The sequence below is a fragment of the Trichomonas vaginalis genome, chromosome VI (genome assembly GCF_026262505.1).
Source record: "Trichomonas vaginalis G3 chromosome VI, whole genome shotgun sequence".
In the NCBI taxonomy this organism is placed as follows: Eukaryota; Parabasalia; order Trichomonadida; family Trichomonadidae; genus Trichomonas; species Trichomonas vaginalis.
Genome location: NC_067208.1, coordinates 8,727,341 through 8,741,832, shown reverse-complemented (window position 1 = coordinate 8,741,832; position 14,492 = coordinate 8,727,341). Strand labels below are relative to the sequence as shown.

Sequence of the window (14,492 nt, the reverse complement as noted above, 5' to 3'; positions counted from 1 at the left end):
CAGATTGTCAAAAGAATAAAAAAAATAAAAAAGTGACAAGACAAATTTTTAATGACTGACATAGACCATCTAATAAGAGAAGATCTTCCGCCAGATATCAAAGAAAAATTAAAATTCCTCGGCAAATTAGTTCCTGACCCAAGATTCAATGCGGCAACTCTGAGCGATAAAAAAGTCGAAGTTTTATCATAAGACAAATTACGGAAAGTGAACTCAAACAAAAAGTGACACAATGCATTTGCCAACCAAATAACTTTACAAAGCAAAAAACTTAAATTACTTGTCAAGCTTACTATTCTTATTTTAACAATTAAAAAATTAATTTTTATTTTTTATTTAAAAAAATCATCTTATATCATCTGATATATATATATATAACAGCATTAATATTTCAATGATTCACAAATCAACTTTTTCATTATTTTAAATAATTATAGAATATATACCGACTTTTTGTACATAAATATTTTTAGATTCAATAATGATTTACGGTTTTTTTTTTCAAAACTTATAATTTTCAAATGAGTGGTAGAATCTTCGATTTAATTGATTTAGAATGGTTAAATCAAGCTAATCAACAAATTCAAAGCGGTATTAACGTCGAAACCGTTCTCCAAAATGTCCCTTTAACAGATGGAAGAATTCTTCCCACAATATCACATACTTTAGATCTCTCAGATCTAACTCTCGACTGACGACTCTCATTACTACCTCAGATCTAACTCTCGACTGACGACTCTCATTACTACCTCAGATCTAACTCTCGACTGACGACTCTCATTACTACCTCAGATCTCTCAGATCTAACTCTCAACTTTCGACTCTCATTACTTATCTCAGATCTCTCAGATCTAACCCTGGACTGTCATTACTTACCTCAGATCTCTCAGATCTAACTCTCGACTGACGACTCTCATTACTACCTCAGATCTCTCAGATCTAACTCTCGACTGACGACTCTCATTACTACCTCAGATCTCTCAGATCTAACTCTCGACTGACGACTCTCATTACTACCTCAGATCTCTCAGATCTAACTCTCGACTGACGACTCTCATTACTACCTCAGATCTCTCAGATCTAACTCTCGACTGACGACTCTCATTACTATAGGGTGTCCAAAGGTGCGTTTAGCACAGCGCTCTATATGAGACTATTAAAGGAGATATATGCTGATTATAAATATATAATAAAAAATATGAATATATGTATATGATGAGTATGTTGTATTTTGGCGCCATGCCGGGATATAAAATGAATTTTGAGACAAGAGGCGGTTTCGCGGGAAATTTTGGCGGGATTTTTTTCATTTTTTTAATGAATCATAAAGAAAACATCCTCGCTCTTGCAAAAAAATGCAAAGACTGTAAAAAAATCTACGAGACATTGGTAAAATGCTTCGGTATGGATGCTCCTAGCTATTCCACTGTAACGTATCATGTTAGGATGTATCACTTCATGAACAAAAAGGCGCCCATCATAAAAATTGACAAAAAATCGCCGGATCAAAGAAAAATCAAAGCAATTCTTCAAGCGCTAGATGAAGACCCAAGAGCATCACTCAGAAGGATAGAGGAGATGACAAAGATACCACGTACAACAGTCAGTTATTATCTGCACAATTATTTGAACTACAAACTAGCGTATACACGTTGGGTTCCGCACAACCTTAATTCAGTTCAAAAAAATCTAGAGTCCAATCTTCGAAAGAGCTCCTCTCTATATTGCGTGCGTATCAATCCAAGAAGTTTCGCTTTTTAGTAACAGGGGACGAGTCTTGGTTTCAATATGCAACAGAAGCCAAAATCATGTGGATCCCGAAGGATGAAAATCCGCAAACATTCCCGAAGAAAAAAATTGACACACCAATGATGATGTTGTCGGTTTTTTGGGGCGTGAATGGCATCATCGCAATTGATATTCTTCAAAAACCTAATACGATGAATGCTCAGTATCTAATTGACAATGTTCTTACTCAAATTATCAATTCTGATGAGTTTGAGAAATCCAAACAACAAAAACAAAAGTTTGCAATTCATTTTGATAATTCAAGAGTTCACAAAAGTCATAAGGTAATGAATTACTTGGTGGAAAACAATGTCAAAGTTGTTCCAAACCCAATTTATTCACCTGATATTGCACCCTCTGACTTTTATTTATTCGGCACGCTAAAAAAGAGAGCTGAAGGACGCGAATTCGCGAGTCCAGATGATCTTGAAAATTTTGTAAGAGAGCAATTTGAGCAATTTTCTCATGATGATTTAAAGCGTGTCTTTCAAGCCTGGATCGATCGCTGCGAACGCGTGATTGAATCCAATGGTGATTATATTTAAATAAATTTTATATATATGTAACTTGTTTATTTCTATTCGCAGTATTCAGGTTTGTGCTAAACACACCTTTGGACACCCTATACCTCAGATCTCTCAGATCTAACTCTCGACTGACGACTCTCATTACTACCTCAGATCTCTCAGATCTAACTCTCAACTTTCGACTCTCATTACTTACCTCAGATCTCTCAGATCTAACTCTCGACTGACGACTCTCATTACTACCTTACTAACCAGATCTTAACTCTCATTACTACCTTACTAACCAGATCTTAACTCTCATTACTACCTTACTAACCAGATCTTAACTCTCATTACTACCTTACTAACCAGATCTTAACTCTCATTACTACCTTACTAACCAGATCTTAACTCTCATTACTACCTTACTAACCAGATCTTAACTCTCATTACTACCTTACTAACCAGATCTTAACTCTCATTACTACCTTACTAACCAGATCTTAACTCTCATTACTACCTTACTAACCAGATCTTAACTCTCATTACTACCTTACTAACCAGATCTTAACTCTCATTACTACCTTACTAACCAGATCTTAACTCTCATTACTACCTTACTCATCAGATCTTAACTCTCATTACTACCTTACTAACCAGATCTTAACTCTCATTACTACCTTACTAACCAGATCTTAACTCTCCGACCTTACTCATCAGATATCTAATTATTTACATATGATATCTCACATCTCACTCAAGTCTCATTACTTACCCTATCTTTTTAACCTTTTCTGATAATTACTGAAATAACTAAATCCTTTTTTTAGTTTAATTCTGATATTAAATTTTTAAAATCTCTTTAATTTTTTGAACTACGCCTTTAATTTGTAATTGCCGATTTCACAGATTTGAACCATTTAATAAAATAACATTATTCAACGAGTAGGTGACAAAAGTGCATACTCTTAAATTAACCTTAAATGTTGATTTTTCGATATTTTCGGTATTAACCTTATTGTAAATTTTTTCGGTGATAAATTTATCACACTGAGGTTATTTTTCCGGTGAGATTTTTAACCTTGATTTAATGAAATTAATATATATAAATTTTATTATTTTTAATTTCGAATGAGTATAATAAAATATTTTTTTATATCGTCATAACTCTCATCACTGTTGTGATTCCAAATGCGATTATTAAGGTTCAAGTCGCTAATGTTTTGAATGAAGATAGAGCAGTAAGAATTCTTACAAGGGCAGGTTAATCAGATTGTTGAGCAAAGAGCTTCAAAACACGATGAATGTTTGAAATTACTTCAACACATTTTGGAAATTGTCGAAAGCCGAAGGATTGAACCTAATGTCCTTATTCCATCTTTGAAGGCAATATTAAATTTGGCACAAAGAAGTTTAAAGGAAGAGTAAGCAAGATTAGATAATTTGGACTTTTTTTAAAATTAATGAATAAACAGTATATTTTTGAAGTGTAAGCTTATTTACCTGAAGCTATATTACTTAATATAACATTCAAAGTATTATTGCTATTTATTGGAGAACAAATTTATGTAATTTTCACATGAAAATTGATAAATTTGTATTTCCTTATGATAATCAATTTTTGTATTTGTAGAGAGTCTCCCTGCATGATATCAAGACTTGGCTATTAGTCTTTATCCATTTTTGAAAATTGTATTGTAAATTGTAAGAATTTCTGAATACTACTACTATAAAATATAATTGCTTATCTATGTATATTCTCCCTGCATGATATCAAGACTTGGCTATTAGTCTTTATCCATTTTTGAAAATTGTATTGTAAATTGTAAGAATTTCTGAATACTACTACTATAAAATATAATTGCTTATCTATGTATATTCTCCCTGCATGATATCAAGACTTGGCTATAAGTCTCTATTCATTATGAGTATGACCCCATTTTTTTTTTACAAAAAGTGCCGAATTGCAACTTTGTCCCAATCTCATTATTCAACTTAATCATATCAAACATGGTAGTTTGATTTTCAGATCTACATTTTAAAAACCTCTTTATTATCTTGAGTTATACTTTTATTATATAATACCTGAGTTCATAACTGAAAACTCTTAATTAGAGTACAATATTCAACTTAATCATAACAAGATTTGTTGAATTTCAAATTTGATTTATATCTTCCATCACTCAAAACTCTCACAGCTTACAATATAAGCTAAAAAGTATATTTTCATAGTAATAAAATTAATTATTAAATTTTTTACTTTTTCCTTTCCAAAACTAGAAAAAAAGGAAGGGAAAAGGGAAAAAGAAGAAAGAAAAGAGAAAAAGAAAAAAAAGAAGAGAAAAGAAGAAAAAATAATAATGAGCATATTATATAATTGTGGTCATAGGCCGAGTGGCGTGGAAAGGGTGGAGCCCGAAGGGCGACATCCTTTCCACGCCATGAGGCCCGATTTTTGGCCACTTTTTTGATTTTGGCCGCGTGCCAGCTCCTGGCACGCGGCCCGCAAAATTGTGCCAGTTTGTACAACCCTAGATGTACTGATTCATGATCAGTGCATCATAGCCAACAATTCCTTATACAAAGTTCAAAAACTTGGGTGCAATCAGAACTGATTGCACCCAAGTTTTTGAACTTTCTCGAGGGAATGAAAGGTAAGAGATATCCATTTCCTTTCACCTTCGTTCTCAATAATTAACTTATAAATTTTTTTAAAGCAAAAAAAAGTCTGATTTTTTTGACAAGTAAATATATAGGGAATTTATCCGACCAAATAAGTGTCACCTTTTCAGTTCACCTCACTTTCCGTAACTCGTCTTACAACAGTTTTAATGGATCTTATAAAAGCTAGTTTTGACGAATCATACGGAAATCTTATTGATCAAATTGTCACCATTACAAATATATCTCGCTCTACCTTGTATAATTATAGAAATGCTTACCTGGAAGATGAAAAATTAGTTAGTATACATATCTTGGGTACGGAGGCACTGCGCGCCCCCTTACCCATTATATGTGAATTTGACACTTTACAAAACCGCTAACGTATATTTTACAACACAAACACAAACTTAACCTTAAATATTTACAAAGCCGTCAACCACTTCACCTCACTAACGACTTCGCTAACGACTTCACTAATGTAAAAAATAAACGTTCTCACTTACAAAAGTATTGCAACTCCTCCCATTGCTGTGCTTCACATAACAGCTCATAATCTTCTGACTCACTTTCTTCTTCATATAGGTCAAAATCACTGTCAAAATAAATGTATGTAAGTTTTGACAAAGCTAATGAAACACGCTTACCGTTTGTATCTATTGCTTTTATATATCTCCCATTATGTTTGTTGTCGTAAACGCTCAAACTAACTTTACCCTTTCTCCCTCGTATCTGATAGAATGTATTTTCACGAGGAACGAAGAACAAATTCTTGAACTCATGACCGTTGTAGTTTGTTATCTCAATAGTTTTCGTCATTTATATAAAAATAAAATAAAAAATAAACTTAAAAATTAATGATATCACCACCCTCACACGTATGAAAACATAGCACAAAAATAAATTTAGGTGAAGTGGTGAAATCTCACCTCTTTTTTCACCCTGTTGAATTCATTGTTTTATAACTCTCTTCCTTGGTTTCTTTTTAGTTGCTTTCTTCACGTCTGTCTCCAACTTGACTGTCTTTCTTCTTCGTCCATAATGATACCAATTACTTCCACCAGTCAATGGGTCAAATGATCGTTCATAAGGGTTTCCATACATTCCATAAGGTCCGTATGGATAAACCGCTGGTGGAGAAGAAACATTTTCTTTAGTTCCATCGAATCTATTTAAATGCATTGTTTCACCTTTCATCTGGTCATTAAAGTCTTTTGCGTGTTTTGCAAACTCATCGTCCTTTCCTAAAGCATTTTCTGACTCAGTCGCAACCAAATTGGATGCTTTATTTATGAGCCCTATTTTATTTAATCTTAACTTCTTTGCAACCCAGCCTCCAATCTTTCCTTTATTTGCATCTAATGTATTCGAAACCCTTCCTCCACTCATTTTATTTACTGCGTCATAAGCTCCAAGTGCTTTTGCTCCAAATGCTAATGCTTTTGTTCCCATTGCGCCTAAAGCTGCCCAAGCTACCATTTACACCATATTAAAATCATCTCTCTTCAATATTATCTCATAAAAGTTCTCGTTACTGGAGAAAGTCAATGAAACATAACGTTCTCACGGGCTTCGCCCTCACCGCTTTGCGGTCTATCTAACTTATTTCTTATATCATCTATACGCTTCAAAATGTCTGAACAATTGCTAACATCTTCTACAACAGTTATTTCATCATGAATGACCTTCAAGAACAAGCTCATTTAATATGCTATTAAAATCATCTCAATAATGAGTCCATCCTTTCCATCTTTAGGTAGCACAACATCTTTCATTGAAGAAGGTTCGACAAGTCTTATGTTAAACTTACTGACAAAGTTTGTTATACTATAATGCTTCGGCGGCGAATACATGTAGTTTGAAAGACATAATATAGATTCTTCAGCAAATTCACTTATACTGGATTTTATAACAATGTTCTCACGAGACCAAATACCACCAATTGACAATCTTGTAAGCAATCCTGCTGAACCTTCTACTGTAAACGTCGATGGTAACATTCCACGAAGGTCATCTATTGACATCGTTGAGTCACTGTATTTAAATATTTTCTTAAAGCAATCGTCATTATCTAACCATGCAATAGCTTTGAAGTTTTCATTCGAATATACATCTGCTTCATTAAATGTAAAACCTGTCTTCTTTGCAGAGACGACTTTAAAATCTATTGAGTTTGTTTCAAAATTATATGCTATGGTAACTTCTGAAGGTAATGGATGCCCTTCCGCAGTCAGTTGTTCTCTCACTACCGTTTGAAGCTTTGTATTAAAAACTTTCATGTCATCTCCTGTATCTAAGTTCACATACACAGCAACAGGGAAACTATCTTGCTTCTTTGTTTCATCATTATATCTCAAAACATTAAAGTTCTTCAATAATATTGTTCTTCCTGCTGGAATACTTCGAACCTGTCTGATTTCAATAGCTTTCTCACCTCCTACATACTCTACCCAGTGTCTTGGATATTCATAAGTATACTGACTTTCTTGAATTTTGGTTGGTTTCATCATAACATGTTCATAGTATATCTTTATACTCTTGTCAGTTAGACTCGGTGCTATGTTCTGAATATTTCTGACTTGCATTTTTAATGGAGATAAAATGAAGCATTTAATACATGATGTAGATGAAGACATGAATGAAACTACAGACAAACTTAACTCTTCTCTCATTCTTCCTTTCAGCAAAGATTATGAATTCTGTTCAAATGGTGTGTATTTCTATTGTGGAAAGATGGGTTCAGGTAAGACATTTAATTTAATTCGTCATATACTCATAACAGAGCGTTTAGGAAACGACTCTTACTATGACCAAATCATTATATCAGCAACTTCAGACTCTATGGACTCAACAGCGAAAACATTTATGTCAAAAGTTCAAGCCTCTGTCGTTAAAGTTCCAGACAGTGAACTCATTGAATTTCTTCAACGTTACATTCGACGTAAGAGAAAATATTATGCCATCGTTGAATTTATACAGTCAGGAATGCAAAAGACTTCTGAGGAGATGGAAAGAATTATTGACAAACACCACTTATGTCAGTACTCAGGAGTTTACGATATGAAACGACTTACAAACTACATTCTATCAAAACTTTCAAAATACCCCTTCAAAAAGTATCCTTCAAACACTCTGCTCGTTTGTGACGACTTCGCCGGAAAAGGTTTAGTGTCAAAACCAGACTCACCATTAGCTAACATCATTACTAAAGTCAGACATTACCACTTAACTGTAGCAATACTTATGCAAACATGGAGGTTTTTAGCTTTAAACATAAAACGTCTCATAACTGACTTCGTTATCTTTCAAGGTTTCTCACGTTATGATATTGAACTCATTTGGAAACAGTCAGGTATAACATTACCTTTTGAAGAAATTTGGGAAGCATATAAGTCTCTCATCTCTCCTCGTTCATACCTTGAGATTCATATCATGACTAATACCATTAAAGTCAAAAATATTCCATGGGAACGACCAACATTGTTTTAAAGTTTAACCTTCAATTGACTGATGGTAAACAAATTCTATGCATCTCTGTCGCCATTTCTGTTAATATTTTTGCTGTCATTCATATCATCCACTTCCCCATCCGTTAGCTTTTGAGGATATGCGTTAGAATAGCTGTTCTTAAATGAAGGCTTTTCACCTTTGAGAGCATAAACTCTATAACTTTCTGCATACTTTATGTTTGAACCTCCTGAGCCATCATTGACATAAATTTTTATAGGCTTCCACCCTTTGTTCATGTTCCTGCTTCTTCCCTTAGCTCTTTTGTTCAGTAGTTCTACATCTTTATACACAGCTCCTGTCTCAGTGAATTCAACAATATTTTCATTCGTTAGCTTTACATTCAAACCCTTGTCGAGTATATTGTTCATTTCATACATATAAAAGGTTTTTATTCTATATGAAATGAGAAGCAAATCCATCTTAGCTGGTGCCGTTAATGTTCCAATTGAACCAACATCAAATGTTGACTCACGAACGACAAACAATATTGTCATAAAGAACTATAGTTCAGAGTGTTTGAAAGAAAAAGAACCAGACTTAAGTCGGGATCGGCTTGAGCATCGCCGTGAATTTAAACACAGCTTCAAACGCTAACGCTACATCAGATGTTAAGTTAGAGTATCCACCACTGGACCAAATTCTTTCAAGAGAAGCCAACGACAACCCTTACACAAATGTTCAAACAAATCCTTCAGATAACGTAGACCATTACCTTCTTCAGTTATACCAAACAATTTTACTCAAAGACGATAAGAAGCTTTTGTAAATCTTATAAGCAAGAACCAAATAATTCTAACAAAGGAGGACCTTGAAAATGTTATATCACGAATAACAGGGAAACAATGTGTCATTGACTATCTCGACCCTGAAATCGAATGCTGTGGTCAAACTCCACTATTCATGAAAATAGGTAACATCCGCATCATTGAAACACCAGGAACTACAGGAGTTGAGTTTAAGTATAAATATTCGAATGAATATACAAAACTTTCAACAGAATATAAACTTTGTTTGAAATATGTTTTAGTAAATTAAAGCAATTTGTAATATCTATCCAAAACTTCTTCAACAGTATCGAACTCATCTTCATAATGCAAACCTAATTCTTATTGACTTGGTGCAGTTTTCACTAACACAATATTTTTCTGTTCTCTTGACTGACATAACTAACTCATTTGTTTCATCAAACAGCAACAACCAGAGTTCATGACCTAATACATAACATTCATACTTTATATTTTTAGCTCTGAGTTCTCTTGTAAGCCGTCGCATTTAATATTTTCTAAAAAGTCAACTTCAACAGTCATTCGCACTGGTGCCTTCAGTTCTACAGGCTCTCCTTGAAAGTCAACAAGTCTGAATTGCATGTCTTTCAAATTATGAGGACTAATGCGAACCCATTTACCTAAATGAGTTGCTATGACAGGAACGTTTGGAATGAACATTGAATTGACTGCATAACAGAAGGATTTATATTCTACTGAACCTTTACTATTAACTCCTGAAATACCTGTGACATTAGCTATTTTTGACTCAACGTACAAACAATTACCATAACATACGTATGAAACAGATTTCATCTCAATCGTTTTGTCAACACTTTTCAAAGGAAATGTCATATGGTATGCTCCCAAAGCAATTGAACTCTATGACTCATTCGTGTTATCTTAAACTCCTTCGCATAACTGAACTTCAATGTTCCCTCAGAAGAGAGTTCGACATCTATGTTGTCAATAGTTTCTTCATTTATTGAGAGTATCTATGACTCCAGCAATTTTTATCTATTCTATACCCAGCTCTGTTAGGAAATGTTATAACACTTCTTACACCATCTATTTCAATCTCTATGAAATCTGTTTCATCTGTTATGACAAAAGTTGCGATAGTATTGAAGTCAACAACTCTGAAAGCAAGTGCTTCATTCTGAAGTCCTAAGTTTGTTTGTAGCTTTACTGTCCCGTATTGTTTGGGTCTGTACTTTGCAAATAGAACAACATTTTATTCTCATTAAAATATGACTATTGCTGCATATGCGTATGAAACAAATGAAGCAAGAAGAGCACATGAATTAGTAAACGAAAACTCAACTTTAACCATTGAAGGCAATGATTTAGTCATTGACGATGGAAAAACTAAAAAAGTCATTGATTTCGATACTTTTTAACACTTTATGACCCATTCATTACAACAAGCAAGGTTCCCATCATAAATGATGGAACGGTGCAATATATAAATTCTACAGTAGATGCCTCATTAGTGAAAGTACTAAATGTTCTCATTGAATTGTTAAAGAGCTTTTCGATTTGACGACAACATTAAATGCCTAAAGAATTTAGTCATGAATGAGAAACAAATTTCTCGGCGTTGCTGGTAGCAGTAATGATGTACACCTTATGACATTAGAATATATAACGAACATAAAGATGAACTGAAAGGAGAGAAGGGTGACACCGGACCTCAAGGACCACAAGGAATACAAGGAATACAAGGACCCCAAGGCGAAAACGGTTTGGATGGTGAAGATGGAAAGGATGGAAAAACTGCTAAATCATGGATATGGAACCTTATAAATACTGGTTTAACAGCTGCTTCATATGGAGTTCTTCAATACCAAATCGGAAAGATATGGGCAGTACTTGGTGATGAAGCTTTAGATGACGTTAAAAATGCTTTGAACTTCATTTCAAATGGTTCGGATACTATTAAAACTTTATCTGGTTGGATGCAAGAAAACAAGGAGTCAAATAGATACTGTAAGACGTATAGCAAACAATGCACGTACGGGATTGGATACTTTACGAGAAGCACAAAATACACTAAAGGAAGCAAATGATATTCTTGGCTCAGTATCAGACATGCATGAAGATTGGCTTAAAGGTATTGACAAATCTTTAAAAAATCACAGTCAGTCTATTGCTGACTACAAGAAAAGTATAGATTTTTTACATAGTGCTATGGACGTACATGATGGAAGCATAAGGAACTTACTTAATGCTAACAATAACTTACCAGGAACTATTAAAGCATTTATAAAGTCCTTTGTAAAACCTGGTGCTCTAACATTTAGGTCTTTGAGAGCAAGAGCATTGAAGTCAAGAGATGCAGAAACTCCAACAGAACCTACAGAAGGAACTGAAACAACAGAAACTCCAGAAGAACCACCAAAACCAACAGCTAATGAAATATTGTTCGAATATTTTCCAAGGTACTCTGTTCTCATTGCATACATTCAAGAAATACTTAAGAAAGCAGACTTGACTTTAGGAGATGATGAAAGTTCTGTATATCTTTCGTTCCAGTTTCAAATAGCAGAACTTTTGAGACAGATATGCTTAATGTATGACAACATCTCTGATTTCACAAGATATGATGACGACCATGACCCCGAACACGGTGAAGAAGAAGTTTTACAAACATCCATTAAGACAGGAAAGGTTTTAACTCAAAGTCTCATTATTGACACCAAAGATGGCAAAGTGGACGTTCTTCAAGAGCTGAAGAAAAATACTTCTGAAGGAGGTGGTGGTAGGCATGAACTTGAAATAAATGAGATAGAAGAGAAATTAGCCGAAAAAGCAGATAAAAACCATGTTCATTATATAAGTTCAGACGAACAGATTATAACGGATTATCATGGATATTTAACACAGGATGAAGAAGTGAAGACGGAAGATGTTAATGAAAGAAGATATAAATTCATTCGTGCTAAAGGTTATGACATAAGCTGTACTGTACAGTATGACACAGGTAAAGCACCAGAAGCATTTGGTTATAACGATGAAATTTATGCTTCTAGTTTCTCTGTTAACGGTGTATTAATTGAACCAAGATTTACTTTGAGAGTTAAGGCAAAAATAACTTTTGAAGATGCTATTAAAAGTAAAGCTGACAAAGATGAACTTGACGCAACGAACAAAGTTTTGAAATCTCATAAACACAATATCTCCGATATAAATGAACTTCAAGCTACATTAAATAGTAAAGCTGACAAGAACCATACACATAAATCCTTCACTACTGTTAGAGCAGACGACATAATATTGAACTATACCCTTGGTTCAAGTGCACCTTTAGAGAATCCAAGTACAAGCGTAAAAGATACACTAAACAATTTAGATAACAGATGTATGAACATTGAAGGTCATGCCAGAAACTTTGAAGCATACGAACTACCAGCAATGTTAGATAAGAAAGCTGACAAAACTTATGTAGATGAAAATTATGCAAAGAAGTCGGAAGTAAATGCTGCGCTTAATGGAAAAGCCGATAAAGAGCACGTGCATGAAGAATTTCAAACAATCAAGATTAAAGAAATTAAAGCATGCATTGAAATAGTAACAAAAACGGGAAGAAACGGTGCAACTGTACATGAACAAAAAATTTATCCTCCTACTTTTCCTAATGGTTTAATAACAAACAATATAAATATTGAAGATGGCAAAAAATTTATAAACGTTAAACATGAACTTCTAACAATGAAGGCTCAGATTCATCAAACATTATATCCTGTTGGTTCTATTTATACGTCAATGAACTCAACAAATCCCGCAACAGTTCTGGGTTTTGGTACGTGGAAGCAGATTGTAGATAAATTCTTATACTGTGCTAACTATTCAAAGCAAACAGGAGGTTCGAAGAAAATTAAAGAAGCAAACTTACCTGCGCATACTCATACAGGAACGACAAACTTTTCTGGCGACCATAGCCACTCATTAAGAGACCACCCATTATACAACTCAGAGTATGAAGCTGGCAATGACGTTTTATCTCCATCTTATAACAATGCAGCAAAAAAGATTTTTCGACCAACTGAACCAGGAGGAAATCATTCACACACTTTCACAACAAATCCAACAGGCTCGGGTGCAGATTATATGCCACCATTTGTGACTGTATTCGCATGGTACCGCGTTCATTGAACGCACTTGAGCCTAGACCCTTTGGGTCAAGGCTTACCGTCTTGAATAAAATCTTTAACTTTAACAATAATGAGCTTGAAAGAAGTATTCGAAACAACATCCATGGAGGTCAGTTAAGAAGTTCAATGAAGCTGCAAAGAGTTGGGGATTTACTAACAGAGCTGAAGTGAAAAGGTTCTTTGACAAAAATGTTGTACATCAAACAAAAAATAAACCCTTACGACTACTTTTTACCAATTTACTCCAACGCTCCTGACGCATACCAATTTGACACTCTCATTCAAAGCAGAAAAGGAGGACATAAACCATTCCTCATCTTCATTAATGTTAAACACTCGCAAAGCATATGCATATCCAATGAGGAATAAAGGAACTCATGAAGTTTTAAGAGTTTTGCAGACGTTCGTGGCAGAACATCATCCCACTTCATTAACATCAGACCAAGACGGTGCATACCTCAGTAATGAAATCACAGAATTTCTCATTAAGCATAACATAACTCACTACACTACTGAAGACCATAACCATAACATACTCGGCATCATAAACCGCTTCATAAGAACGCTCAGAGATTTAAACCAAGAGCGAGACTTTACCGAAGAAACAATGAAACACTTTCTCGAAGTATATAATTCCTCAACACATTCTACAACAGGACATACACCAAATTCAATGACACAACAACAAGAAGAAAAGTATATACAAAAGAAACGAAGTCAAACACAAAATATCAGAAATTCAACACAATTTACCCTCATTCCTGGTACAAAAGTTCGTGTAGTTCTTGACGACAAACCGTTGACAAAGAAACGTTTAAGGTTAAGTAGAAACTATTATATCGTAGACTCTACGCAAGGTAATGGATATCTTATAAAAGCTGCCGACGACTCCATTGCGTTTTATCCTCGTCATAAATTAGTTGAAAGTAGTAATGGCAAACTTGCTGAAACCATTGGCGAAGCAAAGCGAGGAGTGGTTATTGAAATACTTGGCTACAACATAAACGATGACACTTATAAAGTAAGATATGAAGGAGGCGTTGAAGATGTTATACCATCTAAGAACTTGAGAGAGTCAAAGCCAACACATCTGGGACCATTAGAGCGGG

The 14,492-nt window shown here is 34.4% G+C and overlaps 7 protein-coding genes and 2 pseudogenes across 9 annotated transcripts, besides 5 other annotated features; 5 read left to right on the top strand and 4 right to left on the bottom strand.

Annotated features, from left to right (window-relative positions):
* Positions 1-521: 521 nt before the first annotated feature.
* On the top strand, positions 522-695 carry TVAGG3_0830510 (uncharacterized protein; the record flags this gene model as incomplete). The annotated part of the gene is made up of 1 exon (XM_001305169.1): positions 522-695. One exon carries the CDS (start codon positions 522-524, stop codon positions 693-695), a length of 174 nt encoding a protein of 57 aa, XP_001305170.1.
* A 415-nt stretch (positions 696-1,110) lies between these two features.
* Positions 1,111-2,413: a mobile genetic element.
* On the top strand, positions 1,207-2,333 carry TVAGG3_0830500 (annotated as a pseudogene). Its single transcript has one exon. A coding segment is annotated over exon 1 (1,127 nt).
* Positions 2,414-3,237: 824 nt separating the features above from the next.
* Positions 3,238-3,448: a mobile genetic element.
* Positions 3,449-3,451: 3 nt separating this feature from the next.
* Positions 3,452-4,279: a mobile genetic element.
* Positions 4,280-4,828: 549 nt separating this feature from the next.
* Positions 4,829-4,964: a mobile genetic element.
* Positions 4,965-5,246: 282 nt separating this feature from the next.
* Positions 5,247-14,492: part of a mobile genetic element that runs on past the window's edge.
* Positions 5,454-5,774, bottom strand: TVAGG3_0830450 (uncharacterized protein; the record flags this gene model as incomplete). Its single annotated transcript, XM_001305168.1, has 1 exon — positions 5,454-5,774. One exon carries the CDS (start codon positions 5,772-5,774, stop codon positions 5,454-5,456), a length of 321 nt encoding a protein of 106 aa, XP_001305169.1.
* Positions 5,907-6,434, bottom strand: TVAGG3_0830440 (protein of unknown function, DUF4107 family; the record flags this gene model as incomplete). Its single annotated transcript, XM_001305167.1, has 1 exon — positions 5,907-6,434. The coding sequence occupies one exon, from the start codon at positions 6,432-6,434 to the stop codon at positions 5,907-5,909; it is 528 nt and encodes a 175-aa protein (XP_001305168.1).
* TVAGG3_0830430 (uncharacterized protein) lies at positions 6,719-7,540 on the bottom strand (the record flags this gene model as incomplete). The annotated part of the gene is made up of 1 exon (XM_051248453.1): positions 6,719-7,540. A coding segment is annotated over one exon (822 nt), but the record flags the coding sequence as incomplete, so codon positions are not given.
* Positions 7,590-8,444, top strand: TVAGG3_0830420 (protein of unknown function, DUF4106 family; the record flags this gene model as incomplete). Its single annotated transcript, XM_051248452.1, has 1 exon — positions 7,590-8,444. One exon carries the CDS (start codon positions 7,590-7,592, stop codon positions 8,442-8,444), a length of 855 nt encoding a protein of 284 aa, XP_051083927.1.
* On the top strand, positions 9,079-9,500 carry TVAGG3_0830410 (annotated as a pseudogene). Its single transcript has one exon. A coding segment is annotated over exon 1 (422 nt).
* Positions 9,698-9,910, bottom strand: TVAGG3_0830400 (uncharacterized protein; the record flags this gene model as incomplete). The annotated part of the gene is made up of 1 exon (XM_051248451.1): positions 9,698-9,910. One exon carries the CDS (start codon positions 9,908-9,910, stop codon positions 9,698-9,700), a length of 213 nt encoding a protein of 70 aa, XP_051083926.1.
* On the top strand, positions 11,321-12,176 carry TVAGG3_0830390 (organellar and viral DNA polymerase type B; the record flags this gene model as incomplete). Its single annotated transcript, XM_051248450.1, has 1 exon — positions 11,321-12,176. A coding segment is annotated over one exon (856 nt), but the record flags the coding sequence as incomplete, so codon positions are not given.